The 23,142-nt window shown below is 52.3% G+C and overlaps 1 protein-coding gene across 1 annotated transcript in view; it reads right to left on the bottom strand.

Annotated features, from left to right (window-relative positions):
* Znf423 (zinc finger protein 423) overlaps nt 1-23,142 on the bottom strand; it is a 302,753-nt gene that overhangs the window by 241,987 nt on the left and 37,624 nt on the right. The window contains exon 2 of the mRNA XM_042277351.2: nt 7,656-7,715. Within this exon, the coding sequence (XP_042133285.2) occupies nt 7,656-7,715 (60 nt within the window). The remainder of the gene's footprint in view (nt 1-7,655; nt 7,716-23,142) is intronic.

The following is a 23,142-nucleotide window of genomic DNA, read 5'->3' as shown; positions in this document are numbered from 1 at the left end:
AAACTCCCCAGCTGGCCTTGTATAAAAACGCATTTCATAAGTCTTTAAAATGCTAGGAAATTCTACATCTCTTTAGTGAGACTTTCCTGTTCCTTGAAAATGTCCCTTGGTCCTCATCAAGAGGATGAGGGGAGGGGGACAGAGCACAAAGGGTGGACAACCCCCTCCAGAGCAGCCTGGGGTCCACAGGGACCCTGGGGTAGCTTCCACCAGGGGACAGAGCAAGGGGACTCCCAGCCAGAGGGACAGCGTGGAACCCAGAGTAGGAAGCTCCAGGAGAGGAACAATATGGGGGAAGCAGGGAAGAAGAGGGGAGTCGGTCTTGACTGCCTTCGTTTGGGAACTGAAAGGGAAAAATGAGCCTGAGTGTGGTGATACACGCCTGTCATTCCAGCCCTTGAGAAGCTGAGGTAGGAGGCCACACCCGACAGCAGCGTGAACCGCGCCCCCCGCCCCCCCCCCCCCGCCCCCCGCCCCCAGGCCTTCCTCAAGCACAGAACTCGGGAGCCCGCGAGGCTGTTTCCTGGGAGGGACAATGGAGCCAGTCCACTGCCTTCACCTAGGTCGAAGGATATGAAGGAGCTTTGCAAAGGCCTGCGATGTGAGAGGCATGAGTGGCAATGCTGGGGGGCCTGGGCAGGGGGGTTTGCAGGCACAGGCTCTGTGAAAGCCCTGGAATCAAATAGTCAGTCAGCACACGTTCCGACCAAGAGTGGCTTCCACTCCCCACATCAAAAGGCCCGCTCTTCCGGACATTGCCCTTGAATCACCTAGCCAAAGCTTGGAGGTGACAGACTGCAGGAAGTGGGGCCTGACCACACCCTACCCCTAACCAGAACCAAGCTAAAAGGAAACAGGAAGCTCCACATGCTTGCCCCTCAAAGCCCAGAAAAATGGATACTCAGCCCCTGGTGCTAACCTGGCAGCCAAGCTGGTCCCATCCACCACATCCCCTGCAACCTCTTCCCCTGCCCCGGCCCTGCACCCAACACTTCAGTGTGGTAGGGCAGCCTGGAGAGCGGTGATGGAAAGAAAGTCTGGCCAGCGTGTCCGCCAGGACTCAATTTTCCCCAAAGAAGATCTCAAGTAGGCATCTTCCAGGCAGCAGCCAAGGTTAGACCAGCCCTAGCCAAGGTTAGACCTGCTCCAGCAGGACTCTTCCGCTGACCTAGGTGCCGTGCACCAGTGCCAACCTGTCACTGCGTCTCTGGCCTTTCTACAGGGAAACAGCATTCTTACAGGCAGGTCTGCCATCTATGGGTGAGCTGTGAAGTTCGTGTATGAGCTGCCTGGATTCAAATCCCTGCTCTGCTGCTTTTGGCTGTGTGACCTGGAAGCAATCAGAAGTGTCTCTGGGCCTCATACACAAAGCTGACGAGATCTGAGTCCAAAAGCATCTACTATACAGCAGAAACAGTTTCCACCAGCCAGGACGAGACCAGTGACCTGGCAAGAAGGCCTCCAACTCTGACCACAGCGCGGCATCCATAGTCTCGAGCTGCTGGGCCAGTACAATGGCTGATCACAGTGAGTGTGGCAAACCGCAAGCGTGTGTGTCACTAAGCCAGGAATCAACCTACTAACCTGCCCAGGCAGGTCAAGGAACATTAATCAACCATGCCTCACCCATCTCCAACCCAACAGTCAGCCCGCAAGACCCTCCTCCTCCACAACTCCGTCGTTCAGCCCATAGTAGCCATGTTGGAAGAAAGCTTCATTCTCCCTGAACCCAGCTAGGAGAGGGCACCATCCAGTGACACCAAGGCCAGACAGTGACAGGAGGGTGAGCATCTCTGCCTCGGGGCTCATATCAGTGACAGGTATGGGGACAAAGAGGCACAGGCTTGGTTGGTTGCTCACAGCCACACACTGAGAAACTCAGAAGCACGCACATCCTTACCAGAACTTTCCAAAAGGCTTTCAGAAGAAAGAGGGACCCTGGAGAGGGGGATGGGATCCCATCCACACCAGGATGGACAGGAAGGCAGGGCGAAGGGAGGACATGGGCAGGAAGACAGGTTCAAGGCTGGAGACCTGAACACAAGCCTGTGACGTGCCCCCTTGGGAAAGCCATTCCAAACACACACACCCCTTCTTACTTGTGACCAGGCCAAAAGTGGTTGGTACAAGGAGTTTCTTTGGCCAGAACAGAAATTTACAAGTTGTTCAAAATGAAATGCCTCCTTCTCCCCGGTAGGACAACTGTAAAGGCCATGGAGAAAGGGGAGCCCTCTCACGCCGCCGTCAGGAAATGAAAGGGTGCAGCCGCTGTGCAGAACAGCCAGGCTTCTCACAAAGTTCCAGCCCACGCTACTGCAGGTCCCGACCACTCCACCCATGGAGTGAAGACAGGTGTTCAAACAGAAACTTGCACAAAAATACTAATGGTCGCACCCGGCAGAGCAGCCAAAGACGCGAGTGCCCAGCAAGAGTCCATAGACGGAGGGACGAGAAACAGAATGAAGTCTGTCTAGACTGGAGATCCTATTCCGTCATAAGGGACGAGGTCAACGCAGCCCGCGCCATCACTGTGCAGGTGAAGGGACCCAGTCAGCAGACACTCTCCGGGGGCCAGCAGCCACAGGCAATGTCCACAGCAGGAAACTAGAGACGGGAAGGGCAGCAGGCCTACCCAGAACGTGAGAGGCGGAAGAGCAGGAAAGCAGCGAGAGGGGCACAAGGCTTCTTTAGCGGGGTTCGTCTCTTCCCCAACTGTGACAATGGTCCCACACATCTCTGAGCAGGAGGAGAGCCACAAAAGTCCTCCTTAATTAAGTGAGTGAAGTGATCGAAAAGCTGCTTTTAAAACCGAGTTGCTATTTAAAAAAAAAAAAAAAAAAAAAGAGTCTACCAGTTTTGTCTGGACTCAGCTCTCTGTGTTGTCTCTGCAGATCTCAGATGATCCGGCAGCTCCAGGTCCGGCGTTCCGCAGCGCAGCCAGCAGCTGGGCGACAGCTGCCTCTAGCGAGGCCTGTGTCATGTCATCTTCTAGTTCACTTTTCTACCACCAGGAGTCCAGGGGAGGAAGACACTCTTGGCCGTGGTCCCCAGAAGTCCAGGGGAAGAGGAGGAGCGCTGGCTGTGTCACCCAGGAGTCTGGGGGGAAGTGAGGGTTTGGACTGGGTCCCCTAAGGTTCTGGAAGGAAAAGAGGCCTCTGACTGCGGCCTCGGGGAGTCTAGGGGAGGAAGAGCTCTGGCTGTGGCTCCCAGAAGTTTTTCCCATCAGCAAAGATCACCCACCCCTCTGAGGAGTTCACACCCCAAGCTGGCAAGCAAGAGCCGCTGAGATCATAAATCCCTCTTGCAGTCACATCCACTCATCATGGGCGCTCAGAGGCAGCTGAGGTTCAAAACAGGTTCAGAACTTCTTCAATTAAAATGTCTCTTCAGATACACCACACACCACATAGACCACACACAGCCTATACACACAAAACCACGACACACCACAAACACCATATATACACACTATATATACATAGCCCCACACAAGGCACAGCCCAAACACACATCATTCATTTATGCACACAATATACATATAACCCACACACACCATACACATATTCCATACACACCAGATACACACAGCCCCAACACAATATACACATAACTCACAAAGACCATATGCACACACAATACACACAGCCCACGCAACCATACACATACACAGAGCCCCCACATCACAAACAGCCACAGCCACACATACACAGGTACACACTCACAGCACATACACTACACATATAGCCCCTACATACACAGCCTCCACATTAACAAAGCCCACACACAGTTTACACACACACATATACACACACACACATACTTCAAGCACAGGTCTACACCCCATGTACACACTACACACAGATTTTATACATAACCCCTACATACACTATATACCATATTCAGTACATACACGCTACACACAACCCACATAGGTACACATATATTCTACATGTATCATAAACACATCACTCTCTCACACATACACACACACACACAAATGCCCATATCCTATACACTCAGACACATCACACACACTTGCCACGTACATATAACACACACACACACACACACACACACACACACACACACCACACACATACCACCACCTCCTGAGTTTTATGGGTATGAAAATCAAGATCTTAGCCTGGGGAGATGCCTCACCCAGTGAAGAGCCCCCACAAGCATTAGGACCTAGATTTGGATCCTCATGACCCGGTAGAAGCCAGATGGGCCTGGCAGCAGTCCTGTAATCCAGCACTCACGAGGGGGAGCCAAAATCTCCAGAGCAAGCTGCGTACTCAGACTAATCAAAACTGAGCTCCAGGGAGAGACCTTGCTTCAATCTGTAAGGTGGAGAGCAGTTGACAAAAACACCAGCTATCAGTTGCAGATCACACGCACACATTTGCACACACACACACGTGCACACGCACACATGCACGCGCGCACACTCTCCAGATCACAATCACATGAGAAACTGTTCACTGAAAACCCCGCACTGCTCAGCCCCCACCTCAGCTCTGAAGAGCTGCTAGGCAGGCAAAGGCTGGGTTGCTTACTCTGAGTATAAAAGGCCACAGCTCAGGTCGCCACTCCACAGCGCTCTGGCCACCACACTACTCAGCGGCCTTAAGGACATCACCACCACCAGCCCACCTCATCTGGAAAATGAGGACAGCAAGTCTCAGTAGCTTGTCAGGGGTAGTGGGGGGCGCGCTCCCCATACTCCTCAATGGCTCCTGTCTCCATTTGCTGGTACAGCCAAGTGACAATTGCTCAGTTTAATGACAATTACCAGACAAAGAGGCTTCATCTGGGCCTTTGGCCCTGTCCTCCTCAGGTGGCCCCCAAACCACCCCACGGAAAAATGACAGTATTACCACTGGAAAGAGCGTCACTTCACAGAGCTATCACAGTGATGCCGAGGGTGAAAGGTTCACTGACTGGCACACACTAAGTTACATGCCTAATAAATGTGTCACCACCCACAGACAGAGCTGCTTGCTGTGCTGCCCTCATCCTGTCCCAGGGTTAGAGCCACCTCACAAGCCTGCACTCAGGGCCCCCAAGTTCCTTCATGGCCCAAGTCCAACAGAACTGGGAAGGAGAGACGACCACATGCTCTATAAAAAAAAATCATCCCAGCACACCAGAAAGCAGCCAAGCAGTCCACAGCCAGCTCTGGCTTGTCCACATCAATTAGCAGGTGGCCCTACGTTCTCTGGAACCACAGAGCATGGTGGCCTGGGGACCCTAGGGTCAGAGGGGATTCACAAGGATGAACGGGGCATGCTTGGCTCTCCCATCACTCTTGGGAGCCCAGGGAGCCCAGAGACTGGCCAGCACACTGTGGAGTCACAGAAACGTAGGCGGCACTGAGCACTGTGGATGTCGCCCCTGCCTCCTACCTGCCAGAAGACGCCTCACTTCCTTGACCCCTGCAAACCGGACATTCTCTTCCCATCACAGCCACTGCCACACTGCTTCCCTCACACCCCACCACTGTTTCCACCACGGGAGCGAAGACAGCATACATAGACAGGGGTGGCAGCCTTCTGGGGCACAGCAGGCTCCTCTCAGGAGGCTGGCATAGCCTGAGTTCACACCTCCTCACACACACATCTGTCAGGAACTGAACATCCTATTATATTTGTCTGGGTTTTTTTTTTTTTTTTTTTTTTTTTTTTTTTAAGGCAAGGTCTCTCTTCATACTCCTGGCTGTCCTGGAACTCACTATGCAGACCAGGTTGGCCTTGAACTCACAGAGATTCACTTGCCTCTGTCTGCTGGCTGCCAGGACTAAAGGCATGCGCCACCATGCTCGGCCCAGTGTTACTAGTGTATTTCAGCAAACAGAGGGGTGCCTCTCTCCATCTCAAAGGGAGACGAGGACAGCACTGACCCATAGTCTTGCCTCTGCATCCCTCAAACTGGAGCATCCCCTTTGCTCAGGCTTCCAACCAGTTTCCCCCACGGAGGGAGTCTTTGTCACAAAGGGCCAGGGTGACAGACCACTCCCAGACATAACAAGTCCCACACCCAGGCCACAAACAGCACTCTGAGCTTCTGGAAGGCCCTGGGCCGGAAGCAGGGGGACTGGAGATCAAGGCCAATTCCCTGCTCTCCTGCTCAGTCTGTTACATCCTTCGCAGCTCAGTTATTTGAAAGCCATCTTCAAGATTTTTGCTGGGGCACCAGTGAGATGACTCAGCAAGAAAGGGTGCCTGCCACCCAGCCTGGAGATCTGCCTTCAATCTCCAGAACCCACCCAGAGGTCTAAAGCAGTGGTTCTCAAGCTGTGGGGCGCAACCCCTCTGGGGGTCACACAACCCTTTCACGGGAGTCACCAAAAACAGATGTTTATATTACAATCCCCGACAGTAGCAAAATGATAGTTATGAAGTAGCAACGAACGTAATGTTATGGTTGGGGTCACCACAACATGAGGCACTCTATTAAAGGGTCGCAGCACTAGGAAGGCTGAGAACCACTGGCATAAAGGGAAGAACCAACTCTGTAAAACTGTCCTCGGACCTCCACACGTACAACACGGCTCCTGCAACACACACACACACACACACACACACACACACCAAAAAAAAGTAAATTTAAAGATTTTTGCTGAGTCTAAGTGTTACATGTTGTCATTCAAAACATTTTGACAACTCAGTTTCTTCAGTGAGGTGAGCTGGCCTTAGGAGCCATATATGTCTACAAAGTCACAAATTAAACGTACAAACGTTAATGTTAAATATGTGTAGGGCTGAAATGTGTACCCAACACTGCTCCCTCTTGCCTCAGTTTCCACAACTAAAAGAGAAGGCTGGATGTAATGATTATCTGATAGGACCCATCAGGCACGAATCTGGAGGCAGCTTTTCAGAATCCGGGGACACACCTGGCACAAGGTGGCTGAGAAGGACAACGAAAGGAATCCTGTGTCACCTCCCAGACAGAGAACAGGGACTCAACGCAATGGGAGGCTCTGGCTGAATGCAGAACTACCACTCCAGAGCTCCAGGGTCCCAAAGACAGGTCCAGCCTCAAGCCCTGTGGGCTGCCACAGGGGGTTACCAGTTTGAAAAACCTCAAGCATCAGCTGCTTCTCACGGCTGGAAACAGCTGCAAGAGGAGAAAATCTGAGGTAGAAAACCCAAGGCCCCGGCAGTCACATCATCCAGCACCCCACAACACCACACATCCCACAAGTCTGAGCTTGCTCCCCCATCTTCTCCCCTGAAGACATATTCTCAGGCCTGACAGTCCATCCCGGGGCAGCAGTAAGGAATTCTGGTTTCCACTGGAGTTTCAATCTATTAAAGTGGCTTCTATTCAACGTGTTTGGCGAGAATGTCAGTGGCACTCAGAGACGAAGACACCAAGCCTGTCAGTGAGGGACTCACCACCCATCTAACTTGCCCAGAGGACGGCCCCATGGCCCTTGGGAGGAAAAGGGCGTACTTGTCTCCATATGGAATGGATTTCATTGGCCATATGGAATAGATATATAATCGTGTTGCATGGGGAAGTCTGGACTAGACACAGGAATGTGACATGAAGAATACCGTTTCCATAACCAGCTGGGTGGCTTTCTGGATCTCTGGGCCAGTCCCCCAAGTCCCCAGCAATGCCCCCCCCAGCCCCCAGGCACTTACCTGCAGCTGCCACAGAGGAATCCCAGGCCAGCGAGAAGTCCGAGGCCTCCCCCTCTTCAACTGGAAGAGAAGAAAGAAGGGCTGTGAGCTTGGACGCTGTACACAGAGATCACGGGGTAGGACAGGTCAGGGAAGTTGGGAGCACTGTGGGGACATTTATATGCCATCTGCCCCCAAGGGGAGGGCAGCACAACACCTACGACAAGGTGGCCTTTGCTGGTGTCACAGATTTGAAACCGTGACCAGAGTAGAGCACAGGGGCCAGGGCACGTTTGGTGGGTGAAGTATGGATGTGCAAGCATGAGGACCTGAGTTCGAGTCCCCAGAGCCCACACAAGGCCGGACACCACATGTATCTGTAATCCAGGTGTTTTTATGGTAAGACTAGAGGCGAAGACGGGAATCTCCAGAAATGCATAGGCCTGATAGCCTTGTGTACACAACAGCAAACAAGAGATTCTGTCTCAAACAAGGTAAAGTGCTATCCTGTGCTCCATGTGTACGTACATACACACACACACACACACACACACACACACACACACGCACGCACGCACGCACGCATGCACGCACGCACGCACACACGCCCCATATATACATACAAATGTATAGATTCACACACACAAAGATTATAAATAATAAAAAGTATCAAACATGAATGGCAAGTAAGTACTGTCTCCATTATGTTTCCATAGCCCTACATCCTGGCAGACATCACTAATCAATCACAGCACTGCCACCAGCCAGACATATCAGAATCTTTCTCTACTTAGTGCTACAACCATTAGTACACAGTTTCTACTCATGAGCAAAACATCTGCCAGCCACAGATATGAGGCAAAACTGAGAACAGTCTCTAATCTTGCAGGCATTTTCCCCTACCAAAGGCCACATTGCCTACCACTGCTACAAAGGCTGCTTTGATAATGGCGAGGAGCAGATAGAGCGGCTCCTGGAGGTTGGGAAAGTTCAGTACACTATTCTGCACTTGGAGATGTGACCTGCAGACAGACCTCAGCACACACAATGGCCTGCATATAGAATCACTGCAGCTCACTGGCTGGTAACAGGGCAAGGGAACTCACCTTCCCCCACTCAGCCTGGACCCCACAGAAGGATGCTTAACAGGGATGGAGTCTCCCCATCCCAGACCCCAGCACTTGAGACCAGGCTGGTGGGGAACAGGGGAGAAACACTATACAGCATAATAGCACTCTCGTCCTGGAATCAGTCCCAGTCTGGAGCACATAATAATATTAAAGCTGGGTTATGGACTTTGTAAATGGAACTTTGTTTAAGCCAAAAATGTGCACACATGTTTTTCAGATTTAACAGGCTCTGCAGCTCTGCACACGTGCAAGCTGAAAGGACCTGAGCCACCCACTTCTCTGCCCTTGATGCTGGAGCTGGAATAGCTGGGTGCCCACTGTGAGTCAAGCACTGTTCTCCGTGTTCCTCGGCGGAGGAGCACCTAGCCTCCACAGCTAATGAGGGCAAGTTTGGCCTCCAACTCCAAGCGGTCCATGAAGAAAGGGGTTCTCTATGAATCAGGCTACAAAGGACATGTCTAGAATCCTGGCCAGCTCAAAAGCAGAAAGACAGTATGCTAAGTAGTCACCCAGTAAGAAGAGGGAGAGAGCTGGCTGGTCAGAACCTGGGTTCAAATCTTGGCTCCGGGCCTCATGAGCTGTGTTATCTCAAGCCCTACACTCAATTCCATCAAGGAGGTAGAGTTATGAAGTCTGACTTCCCAAGTCCTTGGCCTTGAGGATGGTCCCTCCCCATGAGAAGAGCTAACACCAGCCATAAAAGAAAGCAAATGTGACCACATCTACCATTTTGTACCCTGCAGGGACAAGAAGCTGAGGACTGCTCTGTCCTGGAGACAAGGGGCTGCAGAGGTAGGAGGAAAGTGGTCCAATGCAGCTGTCGAGGAAGGTCGGAGTTAGCAGGCCACGGTGCAGACTTCCTGCAGTATGTACGGTGGCCCTGACCACGGCCTTCTCAGTGAGGGGCCCATACGCCAGCTGGCCTTGTGCCTAGAACATGAATGTGTTTTCCCACAGCTGCTGGCACGCAACACCTCCCCATGCCAGCCCTGGCCCACATTCTGCCTTTTGAAGGTATGAGCATATGGCCTTTATACATTCTTGATGAGAGAAAGAAATGCCCCACCTGCCCCATTCTACTTAAGGCTACTGTCCAACGCTGTGAGAATGAAGAGGGTTTCCTCCCTGGCCAGGCTCTGCGATGCAGTCTGGGTTCCCAACATGACCAAAAGGACTACAGGCACAGAAAAGAAACCATACCAAGTGCTGACTGGGACATAGACAGACTGTTTCCCGGGGGCCCAAGGGCCCAGGCTGGGAGCCCCCACATCCTTAAATGAGGGCTAAGCATGTTGGAGATGACGAGACCGTGCAAGGCCAGTCGGGCAGCAGACCACCAGGACTGCCCACCATCCAGGGGGAGACCTCCCCAGGTTCCATAGGTAACAAGTTTATGAGATCTAACACCAAGAGAACCAAGACACGCCTCTAACCATGGCCAGCCTCCAGTGTGCTGGGCGTCTGTGAGGAGCATGGCTTGAGAACAGAGCGGCACTCGGCCTGCACAGGAGGTGCTGGTGCAGAAGGACTCTGTCCACATCGATGCTGTGCACAGTCTACAGGCACAGGAGCAGCGTGACGCTCACCGAAGGCAGAGTCTAGGAAGGGCTGAACCCACCGGCAGGTGGGCACATGATACAGCCCCAGGCCAGTCATCTGCAGGAAGCTCCTCAGTGAGGAGCCCGGAGATTCTACAGCCCAACATTTTCTGTGACATTTGCACACGTAAGATCTGTCACCTGTTGCAAGACCACAGTCTCTTTCTACTTCAAAGTCTCTTACATCCCCCTCCTACCCCGTCGGTCAATCCTGGTGGCAGTGGGCACTGGGGTGGTTGTGTCTCACAGGGATCTCAAAGTGGCTTGAGATCCCACCAACTAGCTCCATTTCAGATGCAAGCAATAGATATCCAAGAGCATGAGCACAAATAAAGGATCCTAAGGGTCCGTTAGGGCTTCAAACATCAGAAACCACATTCTTTCTCGGCTGTGGGATAGATGGCTAACTGAACCCTGGGAATGGGTGAGTCCCATCAAATGCTGTCTCTGTAACTCCTCTCTGGGACATGCAGAGTTTGGCCTGTGTACCACGATGAGATGTGCGGGTCCACCCAGGGCCTGTGTGCTGGCCTCTGAGCGGCAGACCTCAATGACAGACCAGCGTAATAAGGTAGGTGGACATCGGTGTAAGCCACTTGCTCCTGGCTGGAGAGCAGTGTCACCTCCACCGAAGGGCAAGGCCTCCCCAAGACCTCACAGAGGCAGAAGAGACACTGAAGACAGAAAAAAAAATGCAGAAAATGAGGCAGGGGTGAGGAGAATGGAAAAGCACCCTCCAGGCCAGCCTCCTGCTAGCTCAACAGGGCACTCCTGCCCTCGACCTCTGGCAAAATCAGACAGGACCTGTTTTGTCAAAGGCAGGAGAGCTAGCTAGGGGGATGGTGCACTGGAGACAAGTTCTAAGGTGATAGAAGCGTCAGGAAGTGAAGGAAGAAAGAGCAAGTCTGGCTGAGACCAGCGCCCTCTGGACCCCAGAACCCACCCCAGGCCAGTGCTCACCAGGAGCCCAGAGGACACGCCCCAAGATTAGATTCTAAATACCCACACAATGGGCATTTTTCTTGGGAAAGGATCATTTTCACCAAAAATTATCTAGGAAAATGTTCTCCCCACAACCACCTGCCAACAAGAACCCCTGTACTCTTTGGAGAGTTTTTTTTTTTTTTAATGATTTATTTACTTTTATTTTATGTGCATTGGTGTTTTTCTTGCATGTATTTCTGTGTGAGTGTGTCAGGTCCCTTGGAACTGAAGTTATAGACAGTTTGTAATGTAGGTGCTGGGAATTGAACGCAGGTCCTCTGAAAGAGCAGCCAGTGCTCTTAACAGATGAACCATCTCTCCAGCCCCACTTCTGGGATCTTAGTAGACTCTCTTCTGTTCCCTGGATCCAGGGACCACCCTCCCTTGCAGAGGAGCCAGGCTCACCTTGGCCCCAAGGAGACTCCTGAGAGTCCCCCATCCCATGGGAAATGGTAAGCCCGGCAAGCTCATCCTTAGAGAAGCCATGTCACCCCCACCAGGTTAGGCCCCAAGAAGGTCAAGGGGCCCTAAAATCCAGAGTCTCACTATCGAACGAAGGAAAGTCTCGCTGCTCCAGGAATGAAAAACACACAGGGCTGAGGGTGGAGCTCAGAGATGGGCACTAGGCAAGTATAGGGGAGACCTAAGGCTGACCCAGCACCCCATAAAAAAATGAACACAGGTAGGGTGGAGAGGCTAGCCTACCATGTGCAGATGTGCAGGGTGAGCACTTACAAAAGGCCAAGCAAAGGTAGGAAAAGGAGGTGAAATGTAAACTGCTGTGTTCACCAAGCAGTGTAACCTGGAGCAGGGCTGTGGACGCCCAGGGGAAAAAAAATGGGTTCCTTGTCCAAACAGCACGAAATTGCTGGAATGCAGAGCCCGGCCCATGTTCCTCTATGAAATCAAGCTCCCAGAGAAGATGACCACGTTCAATCAAGAAAAACCAAGCACAGGTGCAGAGACGCTCCCTCCTGACCCCACTCCAGTCCTCCACACCAGCTAGACCTTCAGGGAAGCCTAGAAAGAGGGTGAGGTTCCCCCCCCAGCCCTGGAACCCCATGCTCTCTGTTTCCACTGGTCACTTGCTAAGGTGAGGACAACCTACCAGACACAGCAGTCATCCTGTCACAATCCTGTCATCCAAGCCTCAGGAGGCAGAGACAGGAGGACCACGGGCTAGCCTGCAGGTGTGGGGGAGGGTGTGGGGCAGGAGGCTGATTCACAATACTAATGGCGACACAGGAGAACCAGCATGTCCTAGAGTGGGGCTAAGTGGCAGCCAGGACCCTGGGCTCCCTCCTGGGGTTCCCTGGCCACACCCCCAAGACCAGCACCTCACATTGAAATAGCTGAATTGAATTAAAAAACAAAACAAAACTACTTTCTAGCGGCTGGAGGGTCAGGGTATAAGATCAGTCTCAGCTATATAGCAAGTTCAAACCCAGCAACCCTGTCTCAAACAACCACCATCTAAAGGAAAAAGACAAAAACAAACAAACAAAAACAATTACCAGGCTTCATGACTCCTGTCTATCCCCATCCACTTTTTTGTTTTTTAATAAACTGCAGAACTAAAAGTGCCTGGCACAGCAGCACGGTACAACATCACCATGGAAAGGCACTGCCCAAGTTCTTTGGGAGACTCAGCCTTGAAGTCCCTACCCGAGTGAAGAACCAGAACCATGGAATCCACAGCTGGACCCACCTCCTTCTCCACCTGCCCCACCATCTGCACCCTCTTAGGCTCCAGGATAAAAGGAATGGGAGGGGCCAGAAGAGGGTGGCAGTTACAGACCAGCAAATGAGGTGGTGGCGGAGGCGGTGATGGTGGAGGAGGAGGAGGAGGTGGTAGGTGGTGGTGGTGGTGGAGGAGGAGGTAGTGGTGGAGAAGGAGGAGGAGGAGGAGGAGGTGGTAGAGGTGGTGGTGGTGGAGGTGGTGGAGGAGGTGGTGGAGGTGGTGGTGGTGGAGGTGGTGGAGGTGGAGGTAGTGGAGGTGGAAGCAGTGGCAGTGGTGGTGGTAGAGATGGTGGTATGGTGGCAGGAACTGTGGCAGCGGTGGTGGTGGGAGAGATGGTGGTGGAAGAAGCGGCGGCAGCGGTAGGAACAGAGAAGGAGGACTTCGGTAGAAAGTCTTTAAGCACTAGAAAATGGGGGTCTGGCTCAAAGGGAACAGCTCAGCCACAGGGGGCAGCGTTCGTCAAGCCCACACTTCTTACTGCTGAATGGAGATGCAGCTTCCAACGGTCCATGGAGTGGGTAAGGTCTGTTGCTGAGAACTTCCTTTCCCTCCCCATAAAGCACCTGGGAGAGAATGAACATACACACACACACACACACACACACACACACACACACGCACGCACGCACGCACGCACGCACGCACGCACGCACGCACACCAGGGGTGGGAGTGACCACAGTAGCAGAAAGCCAGCAGAACCACAGTAGTACCTGGTACCCTTCTAGTCAACCAACATCTGCTCTCCTTCATCCTCAGCCCTCCACACGGGGGTCCCTTACCCACCCCCTTTCTGGCAAGGAAGGAAGCCCCAGGAAGCCACCACATCTCTCAGGAACAGTACAAGTGGGGTTTCAGCTCACAGGCAAAGGAAGAAAGAAGTGAGTGTGAAAGGTGGGAGAAGAAATCTGTGAGCACCAGCCTTCCCTGGGTTGCCCCACCCTGGTCCAGCCTAGCCTCGGGCAAGAAAAGAAAGTAAACAGAATGTCATTGTCCAGTACCATGTCAACACTAGTGAGAAACAGAACCAGGAACTGGGAAAAAGCAAAGGAAACAGGGCAGGGGCCAGGGGCCTGAACAAACTAAAACATCTTTTTTCCTCCTCTCTTGAGACTGTTTCATATCTCAGTCAGAAGAACCAGACACAGGGAAGTAGCGGGCCCGGGAGCCATGCAGGCGGCCCCTCACACCTGCTTCTCTGTGCGGGTCCCAAGCTGGCGAGGTAAGAGGCACAGCCCAGTCTGGACCACTCACATCCTCCAGCACCCTGTGCCCTAACCACTGTGCCAGGCCTTTCATAGATGCCTCCTCAGCTGCTGCCTGAAAACCCCAGCTTGCGGACCCATGCCACAGACGGCGAAACAAGCCCACAGACGCAAAACTGCTCCCCACGGCCCAGTCCAGCAGACCTAGAACCCCGGTGTTCTAGCTCCAGACTCCCCCACCTCAAAACAAGTTGCTAGGTGATTAGGTCCTCAATGAACCGGTTTCTGGGGGTAGGGAGGGGACAGCATTCATGATTGCCAGAGCAGTATTGCCAGCAAGAACAGACACAAGTACATATCACAAGTACAGAGCACACACCTTTAATCCCCAAGTACACAAGTCCCTGTAGGCAACATGGGAAGTCACATGAGAGCATGGCTTCCTGGGAAGTGTTTAGTGGCTGGCTTTCAAGGAGGGAAGGACTCATATTTGCAGCAGCGGCCACCACTACCTGTGATACAAATTCTCCGGGCATGGCCAGTATTAACTTACCACCCCCACCACTGAGCACTGGGCTGGGGAAGGACAAGGAAAGGTTCGCTGCATCAGTAGGCACCTCTGAAGGGCTGAAAAGAAGCAGCAGCAGGCTGCTGAGGGGACACAGACCACCCTGCCTGTCCACTCCCTCAGCTCACCCTACTACCGCGTCCCAACTTGCTGGTGAGCAACTGTCCGGTGTTCAAGCAAAGAATTCAAGAGACGCCTCCTTTTTCTTACTGCTTCCTAGAATTAGCACCTGGCTCCTTTTTATAAAAGTTGCTGGCTTAGGCCGGGCGGTGGTGGCGCACGCCTTTAATCCCAGCACTCGGGAGGCAGAGCCAGGCGGATCTCTGTGAGTTCGAGGCCAGCCTGGGCTACCAAGTGAGCTCCAGGAAAGGCGCAAAGCTACGCAGAGAAACCCTGTCTCGAAAAACCAAAAAAAAAAAAAAAAAAAAAAAAAAAAAAAAAAAAGTTGCTGGCTTAAGTACACATGTATACAATGTATAAAACAGGAAACTGAGCCGTTAAAAATCAAGGAACTAGAAGAGCAACTTCCCAGGCCTAGACACATTGTTACAACTTTGCAGAAGGCGGGGGCAGCACATGTAACTCGAGAAGGCAGCAGCTTCTGCAGGATTCCTGCCTCAGCGTGAGTGAACACAGCCAACGTCTTTTCCTACCAAATCCTAGACGGAGACCATGGCTACTGATGACCCTCTGAGTTCTACCACAGGAGGCTCGGGACTAATTTAACCAGTCCCCTGTTGCTAGATGCCTAGGCTGCTTCTAGCTGTCCCCTAGCGCCAGTGTCTACGCTGCATCCCACATTCACAAACGTCACAACTGGCCAGGAGACTTTGCAATGATTTTTCTTAAGATTAGTTCTCGGAAGCAGGGTTTCTAGAACAAAGACGCAGCCCTGTTGAGGCTATTAGGTAGGACACGCTGTCAATGGGGTTGACTTTCTCTCACCATTGGAGCGAGGTACAGTGAGTGACCAGAAAAAGGACTGAACTTTGACCTTTGTCCACTACACTATGAACACTGTCTCAGGCTTCATCTTCCCAATGGCCCTAAGATGTGGGTCCCCCATTTACCAATGAGGGGAAACAGAGCCGAGATGCATTTGGTTGGCCACATCATGCAAGCAGTAGTCTGTATTTGAGTCAGGGCCTGTCTCCATAGCACACAGCTTATACCTCAGCTCCACACTATCCACCTCTCTCAAGCATGGGGCAGTTACTTCCTGAGCTTTCCAGAATGTCTACACCTTCCCAGAAAAGCAGAAGCTGATGGGGAAGGTGGAGCTGGAACTCCTTTGTCCCAAGCCCAGAAGAGATTGTTCTAGAAGAGGCAGGCCTTGAGTGTGCCAGCCTAAGGCAATTACAAGCTCTCCAAGCTTGCAGTGTGACCCCAAGTGATGACTCTACTCCTTTCGCTCTTAATTTCCACATCGTAAAGTGAGGGCAATAAAACTCCCATGCATTTGGAAGACAAAGAGGAATAACCCAGGCAAGGAGTTAGGCTTAGTGTCTCCAGAGAGTGGGTGACTCTAAACAGAATTACGCTTTGTTACCCCTCTCTGGGGAGCCGCCTTCGCCTTCGCAGGTCCTAATGGCTGCCCTCCGGTCTGCTCAGGTCCCTCCTTGTGGTTAGTCATCTTCTGAATGTATTTCCTGTCATCCCTATGTGTTCTCGCTGAACCACAACGTGCACGCATAAACATGCATTCATGACGTGACATGACGGCATGGTTTTGATGGCAGCGTGGGTTCTTTCCTACTTGGAAGGATGAGGACAGCGTGGAAGGCATCCGAGCAGTATGTGGAGGTCACCACAGGCAGGCCTGCATGAGGCACCAGCTGTGCACTGGGAAAGGCAAGGACCAGAACTACACATCCAAGCAGAGTAGGGGAACCCAGCCACTCACTCAGAACTGTGGCTATTTGGGGCAAAAGGGAAGAAGGAGAGAGTCCCATTCATTCTCTTTCCGTTTTTCTACTTTTGTTTGAAGAAAGGCATCATAAAGTAGAAACTGGTATGTTTTTATGAGACCTCAAAAACTTGGACTCTGTACTAACATACCATGCATGAATGTCAGAGCCTTGTTATACATGTGGTTTATTTTAAACACCCACAAAGAGGAAACTGAGGCTCTGATTGGAAACTGATGGTGCATGCTCACACAAGCACATGGTGGGAGGCATATTTTCACTGGTTGTGGCATGCAGACCTAACTTCCATCTCTTTTTTTTTTTTTTCTTGTCCCTTTCTCCAATTGTGTGGTGAAAAGGACATAATAAGAAGTGTCACAGTCTGGCCACTCTGGAAAGTGCAGGATGCTAGTGTGGACCACATGCACACTGGTCTTCCATCCTTCCTGCAAACAGGCAGCCCCTCATCTCCTACAAAAAAACTGAATGAATGAATGAATGAATGAATGGTCATTTCCATGTCCCCAGGGCAGGAGTGATTAGTGCTTCATGATCTAAGGAGTCAGTATTCTTAATAAGTCTGATTTGGTTGCCGGGCGGTGGTGGCGCACGCCTTTAATCCCAGCACTCGGGAGGCAGAGCCAGGCGGATCTCTGTGAGTTCGAGGCCAGCCTGGGCTACCAAGTGAGTTCCAGGAAAGGTGCAAAGCTACATAGAGAAACCCTGTCTCAAAAAACCAAAAAAAAAAAAAAAAAAACCAAAAAAAAAGTCTGATTTGGGAGGGGGACATTTCATGGGCACAAGTGTGTTGTGTGCCCCCCTACTCTGCCCCCTTGCCCACCCCTAATGATTACCATGCCCATGAAAAAGCCTTCAGGATCCCAAGCTTCCCCCACCTGATGATAGCTGTCTGCATATAGGCAAGGATTCCCTCACCCAAACAGGCTCTCCAAGATCCTCTGAAAAGCTTCACTACATCCAGCACCCATGCTAGGGGGAGGGAGCACACTCCTTAACAATGACAGCTGTGCAGGAGGGGACTCCTAGGTGATGGGCATTCCCCATACTTCCACCAAGCAGAGGTATACATGCACACAAGCGCGCGCGCACACACACACACACACACACACACACACACACACACTCACTCCCTCCTTCACACATTTCTTAGCTTCCCTCTCACACACTGGCTGCACTAGTAACCACCTTCCTAATACATCTTAGAATGGACATAAAAAGCAATGTTTTCCGGAGCCGGTGTGGAAGTTTAAGGGACAAGAACTCTGGAGACTAAAGCAGGACCACCAAGAATTCAAGGGTAGCTTGGCTCCAGAGCGAGTTCAAGGTCAGACTGGGTTACCAGAGGCCTTAAACTCAAATCAGAAAGAAAGAAATGTTTCCCTAACCAATAAGAGAATAGATGTGACTCAAACTAATGAATATGAATGTAAATATGAATAAAACCCCAGAAGAGCTGGGCATGTCACAGATGTGGAGAACAATGTGATTGTCATTGGTGCTGTACAGACTGTGGGAACCCACCATCATATCTAAGCACAGTGACAGCAGAATTCTGCAAGCAAAGGGCAATGCTGGGCAGGGAGGCGGGCACACTGCTCACCCACCTACCACAGCCCTTGGGAGGAAAAAGAAGACAGATACGTCCAGTCCTCTCTCCGCAACTCAGCTCAGGAGCACAGACCCATTTCACAGACTGTGCATCCATCTGGGTTGGACCAAGGAGACTGGGCCTCAGGAGAGCTCCTGGGAAGTCCAATCCAAAGCAAAGCCTCTGAAGAGTCTGTGGGTGGAGCAGAATGAGACTGCAGGAAAGATGTCGGCAGCTCTCACAGATTCTTAAGGTCACAGAGTCCTAGAGAGCTTGTCACTGGGTAAGGGGCACACAGCATCCCGACATCCCAACCATGTCAGTCTCATCCCACAGGCCTGAAAGACCCAAAGCTGGCCAGATGTGGGCTGCCTAGAGAGACCGAGCTCATTTTTCTCGTGTCCTATGATAATACTTGGCAGTGTTTATTTAACTTTCGGCTTTGGACAGCAGAGAGATGGAACGGGAAAATCAGCTTGGCTCCCTTCAAAACACAGCAGCCCACACACACATCATGAGAAGACACCCACACAGACGCTCCCCTCCACCCTCCAAGAAGACACATCTGGCCCACTGCTGGCAGGGAGGGCCCTTGGGGCTGCAGGAAGGCTGTAGCTCATCCACAAGTACTGTGTGCCCCACACACAATGCCTGCCCCCCACCCCCGACAGAGTCTCAGGCACTGTCCTCCCTGTGAGCGCTGGCCTCCGAGTTTTAGGTGACCAGATGTAGAGGAAGAAGACATGCCCAAGTCCCCTTGATGACAGAGCCTGAAAGAGAGAGTGGGCCACAGGGGGAAAGGAGAGTCACGTGGCAGGGGCGCCTTCCCCTCCTTCAGCAGAGGGGACCCTCTGGGCAAACTGTCCAGCCTGACAAAGACCCCCTCTCTCCCTTCTTCTTCTGCACTGGCTTTGGCATCTAAAGCATGCTCCCCAGGCTCAGGAGAAAGAAACTGGTGGTGGGAACTGGATCGTCTACCCAAGACCACCCAGCAGGACCTGGGGGCAGGGAATGTCTCCGCACTGCATTAGCCATGTAAGCTCTCCCAAGATGCCAGGGCTCAGCCCTTCATCCTGACCTGACTGTCACAGAGGCAGGCCTTACTCTTTTTCCCCAAGTCCTTCCCTCATGACAGGGGCACCCCCCATGCCAAAACTCCACCTGGGAGCAGCTAGCTGCAAGTGGCAATACCCCCCACACACACTGACACCCACACCATTCCCAGCTCCTCGATACCCAGGCTCAGCCACCTTGGCAAGCAAATACAGAAAGAGGCTCAGTATCCATAAGGGCTGAGGCAGAGAAGAAACAGTACAGAAGCAAGCCATGGCAGGTGCGGTCCCTTCAGGCAGATGTCTCTCCCCAGACCTGAAAGGCAGGACCAGTTAGCATGCTGGAAACCCAAGCCGGGGTTTTGGTCCTGAACCACAGACTCAACACAAGTCTATAAAATGGAGAAGAAACACTATCTTGTCACCTGGTAGCTACGCCGGTCAGACTAGCTTGGTGCAAGGAAGCCCTCAGGAGGAGCCACAAAACAGCCTTGGGTGATGCTAGGGAATCCTCACCCTCAGCATCCCAGCCAGGCAGCCAAGCCCCTGTCACAGGACATCAGAGGGCGGGGCAGAGGCTGCCCAGTGGGCAGAGCAGACCAGCCCTGACTGCAGAGACTAGACTCTCCTGCAGTTACAACCATGTTTGCCGTAATGTCATCTCACTGCACCTTCCGAGACCTCTCTGTCCAAGGCTGGTGCCCACTCGGCCACCAGTGCCTCTGCCACCAGTGCCACCCCAGAGACATTGGCTCCAGAAGCCCCTTCTCTTACCATCTCAGCTGACCCCCTCAGTGATGGAGTCCCCACCTGACCTCATTACCCAAGACACTTCCCCAGACCCCAACACAAACAGAGGTTCACTCTCCTCTGGTTCCCCTAAACCTTTCTCAGCACCCTGTGGCCAAGATACCAAGCATCAGATTTGTGTGGGTTGAGCCTCTTCTCTCTCTGGGACACTTCCAGCCCAGACTCATCTCCCAGGACAGCACCCACCAGGTCTAGTGGTTATGATGAGTTTATCCAAGGCCCTTGATTTCCTTATCCTTTCTAAATCCCCAAGACTGCAGGGAAAACATTTAAATATGGGTGCACACACAGAGAAAGGACTGACACACACATAAGAACCATCCTATGAGACACACACATAAGAACCGTCCTATGAGCCTACACCACGCCCTTTTCAACACAAGTGGGGCCCTGGGCCCTGAGTGGTCTTTGGTCCCCAGGTTGCAGGATAGGGCTGTAAACAGCAGCTGTAAGAAGTCCACAGGCCTACAGGGACATGCCCAAAGAGGGGTGCCTGGGCAGATGGGATCCTGGCACCATGTCTCAGAAACAAAGCTGAGGAACAGACAGTGTTAGCCCAGTGGGACAGGCTCAGGAGGACCCAGAGCTGTCTGCAGACATGTGAAGGGCTGTCACTGGGAAGAGGGAATGAGCCTGCTGTGTGGCCCCAAGGGGTCAATTGCCAGGACCAAGCAGAGAAATTCTGGACAGGAGAGATTTCAAAAGGAACAGAGGACTCAACTGGGAAAAGCCACCTGAAGGAAGGTGAGCGGGCAGTGGTAAAACTCCCGGCGAGGGGAGGGCCGAGCAAGGCCCCCAGAACTTCCAGTGACTACAAAGGAAGCAGGTCGGAGCTGAGAGGAACAAATGGGCTTTGAATGGCTCACCCCAGCTGCTCCAGCACCCTTCCCCCTTGAGTCTGGGCAGCCTGGGATGAATGGGCTGGCACAGGGATCCAGAATCCAAACGCTTCTATGGACTACAAATGAATGCCCCGCCAGTGAATACCCAGACCACTGTGGCCTAACAAAAACTCACAGTCATCAGACGCGGTGGCACACACCTTTGATCCCAGCGCTTGGGAGGCAGAGGCAGACAAATCTCTGTGAGTTCAAGGCCAGCCTGGTCTACAGAGCAAGTTCCAGAACACAGTGAAGCCCTGTCTCAAGAAAACAAAACCAACAAGAAGAAAAACAACAACTCACAGGTCAAATGAGGCCCACACCTCAAACAAAGAGGGAGCACTGAGGGGCAAGAAGAGCCACCATACATACGGGAGCAGAGTGGGTTAAAGCTGAACTTAGAGCTCTGCCCCAGTTTGGGGCTGCAGCTGGCTTCCCAGCCCTGTGAGAGACTTTGTCAGCTGCCTGGGCCCCACCTGACTGGCCTGCCTCAGCCACCCAGCCTGAAACCCCAGTTCTAAGGAACAGGGCAGCTGTCCGGAAGCTGGGAGAAGGTCTCAGCCTGTGGAGAAGAGTCTGTTCCACAAGTCACACCAAAAGCCATTTGCTCATACGGGGTGCATGCCACAGGAGGCAAAGCAGAATTCTGGTCCTGTGCACCTAGAAAGCCTGTGGCTGGAGCAGACCTTCAGTGACACAATCACATGGGCTATGGAGGTATGCCGCACGATCATGGTGAACTGTGTGGTGCGGTCTGGGGACTGGGAAAGGAAGCAGGAGAACTTGGTTCTCCAGGGTTCCAGGGGTAACCCAGGCTTGTCCCACCATCACTCCTGGTGCATCACAAGGGCAACAGCCCTGGGAACAGTCTCCAGGGGAAAGTGCTGCCTGGGTGTCTTCCAGAAAACACAATTAAAACAAACACCCAGGGTTGACGATACGGCTCAGCGGGTAAAGGCGCTCATGTGCAAGCTGATGGCCTCAGTTCAATCCCCAGAACCCACATAAAAGTGAAGGAGAAAAATGACCCCCCAAAGTTGTTCTTTGACCTCCATATGTATCCAGTGGTATGCTCATGTATGCATGCACATGCACATGCACACACATAAACTATACACACATACAACAATTAAATTCTTTAAAAAAACAAAAACAAAAACCAAAGACATAGCATTCAAACCCAAAGGGGCCACGGCACTGACTACTGTTCTTGAGTACAAGGACAGGCAGGTCTGCCCTAGGAAGCAGGTCAGATGTCTCCTCAAGAGGAAGCTGGACTCCGGGGTTTGTTCTATTGCTAGGCACACTGACCTCCGGGATTCTCCAAGATGGCAGGACAACCTAAGGCCAGCAGCAGCACGGAAGCAGTCCATCAGCCTCCAGATGCCCAGTGACCAACCCTGCCAACAGCACCCCACCTCTTTTCCATGCCGAACTCAAGTACACAGCCTTTCCAACCCAGCTAAAAGCATCTGTCCTCCCAAATATCCCTCTCCAGTGGGGCCGCTCAAGTGTAGGGACATACGTGTGTATCCTCTCTCCCAGTCTAACGTCTAATCCTCCTTACTCCACTACTTTCCCTCAGTTTCTTCTCTTGTTCATTCTCTTAGCCTTCCATGAAATTCTCCTTTGGCTTACGTTGTCCAGTGTTTACTTGTGTCGAGGGCAGCCGCTACATCTTGAGAGACAGAAAAGCTATGCAATACCTAAGACAGTAGTTGCACCCATCAGATGGTCCCACCCTCATCCCCTACCCAGGAAAGGCCCTGGCAAGGTGGGACATACACATGCACACACACATACTCAGACATGGAAACACACACACACACACACACACACACACACACCTAGTGAGTCAGGAGGCGCCTGTAGTGGGTAGCCATTCCAGCTTTGACCTGGAAGTACCACCACCCCCTTGGAGGCTTCAGTAACTGTCACGCCTACAAGGCGGAGCCGAGAGAGGACCCCTGAAGACCCGAGATCCAGATTGGCCGGCTCTCTTGGTTCCTGGATCCTGGACACTGA

Source organism: Peromyscus maniculatus, chromosome 5 (genome assembly GCF_049852395.1).
Source record: "Peromyscus maniculatus bairdii isolate BWxNUB_F1_BW_parent chromosome 5, HU_Pman_BW_mat_3.1, whole genome shotgun sequence".
Classification (NCBI taxonomy): Eukaryota; Metazoa; Chordata; class Mammalia; order Rodentia; family Cricetidae; genus Peromyscus; species Peromyscus maniculatus.
The sequence above is the reverse complement of the archived record's forward strand: the minus strand, read 5'-3'. Positions and strand labels throughout refer to the sequence as shown.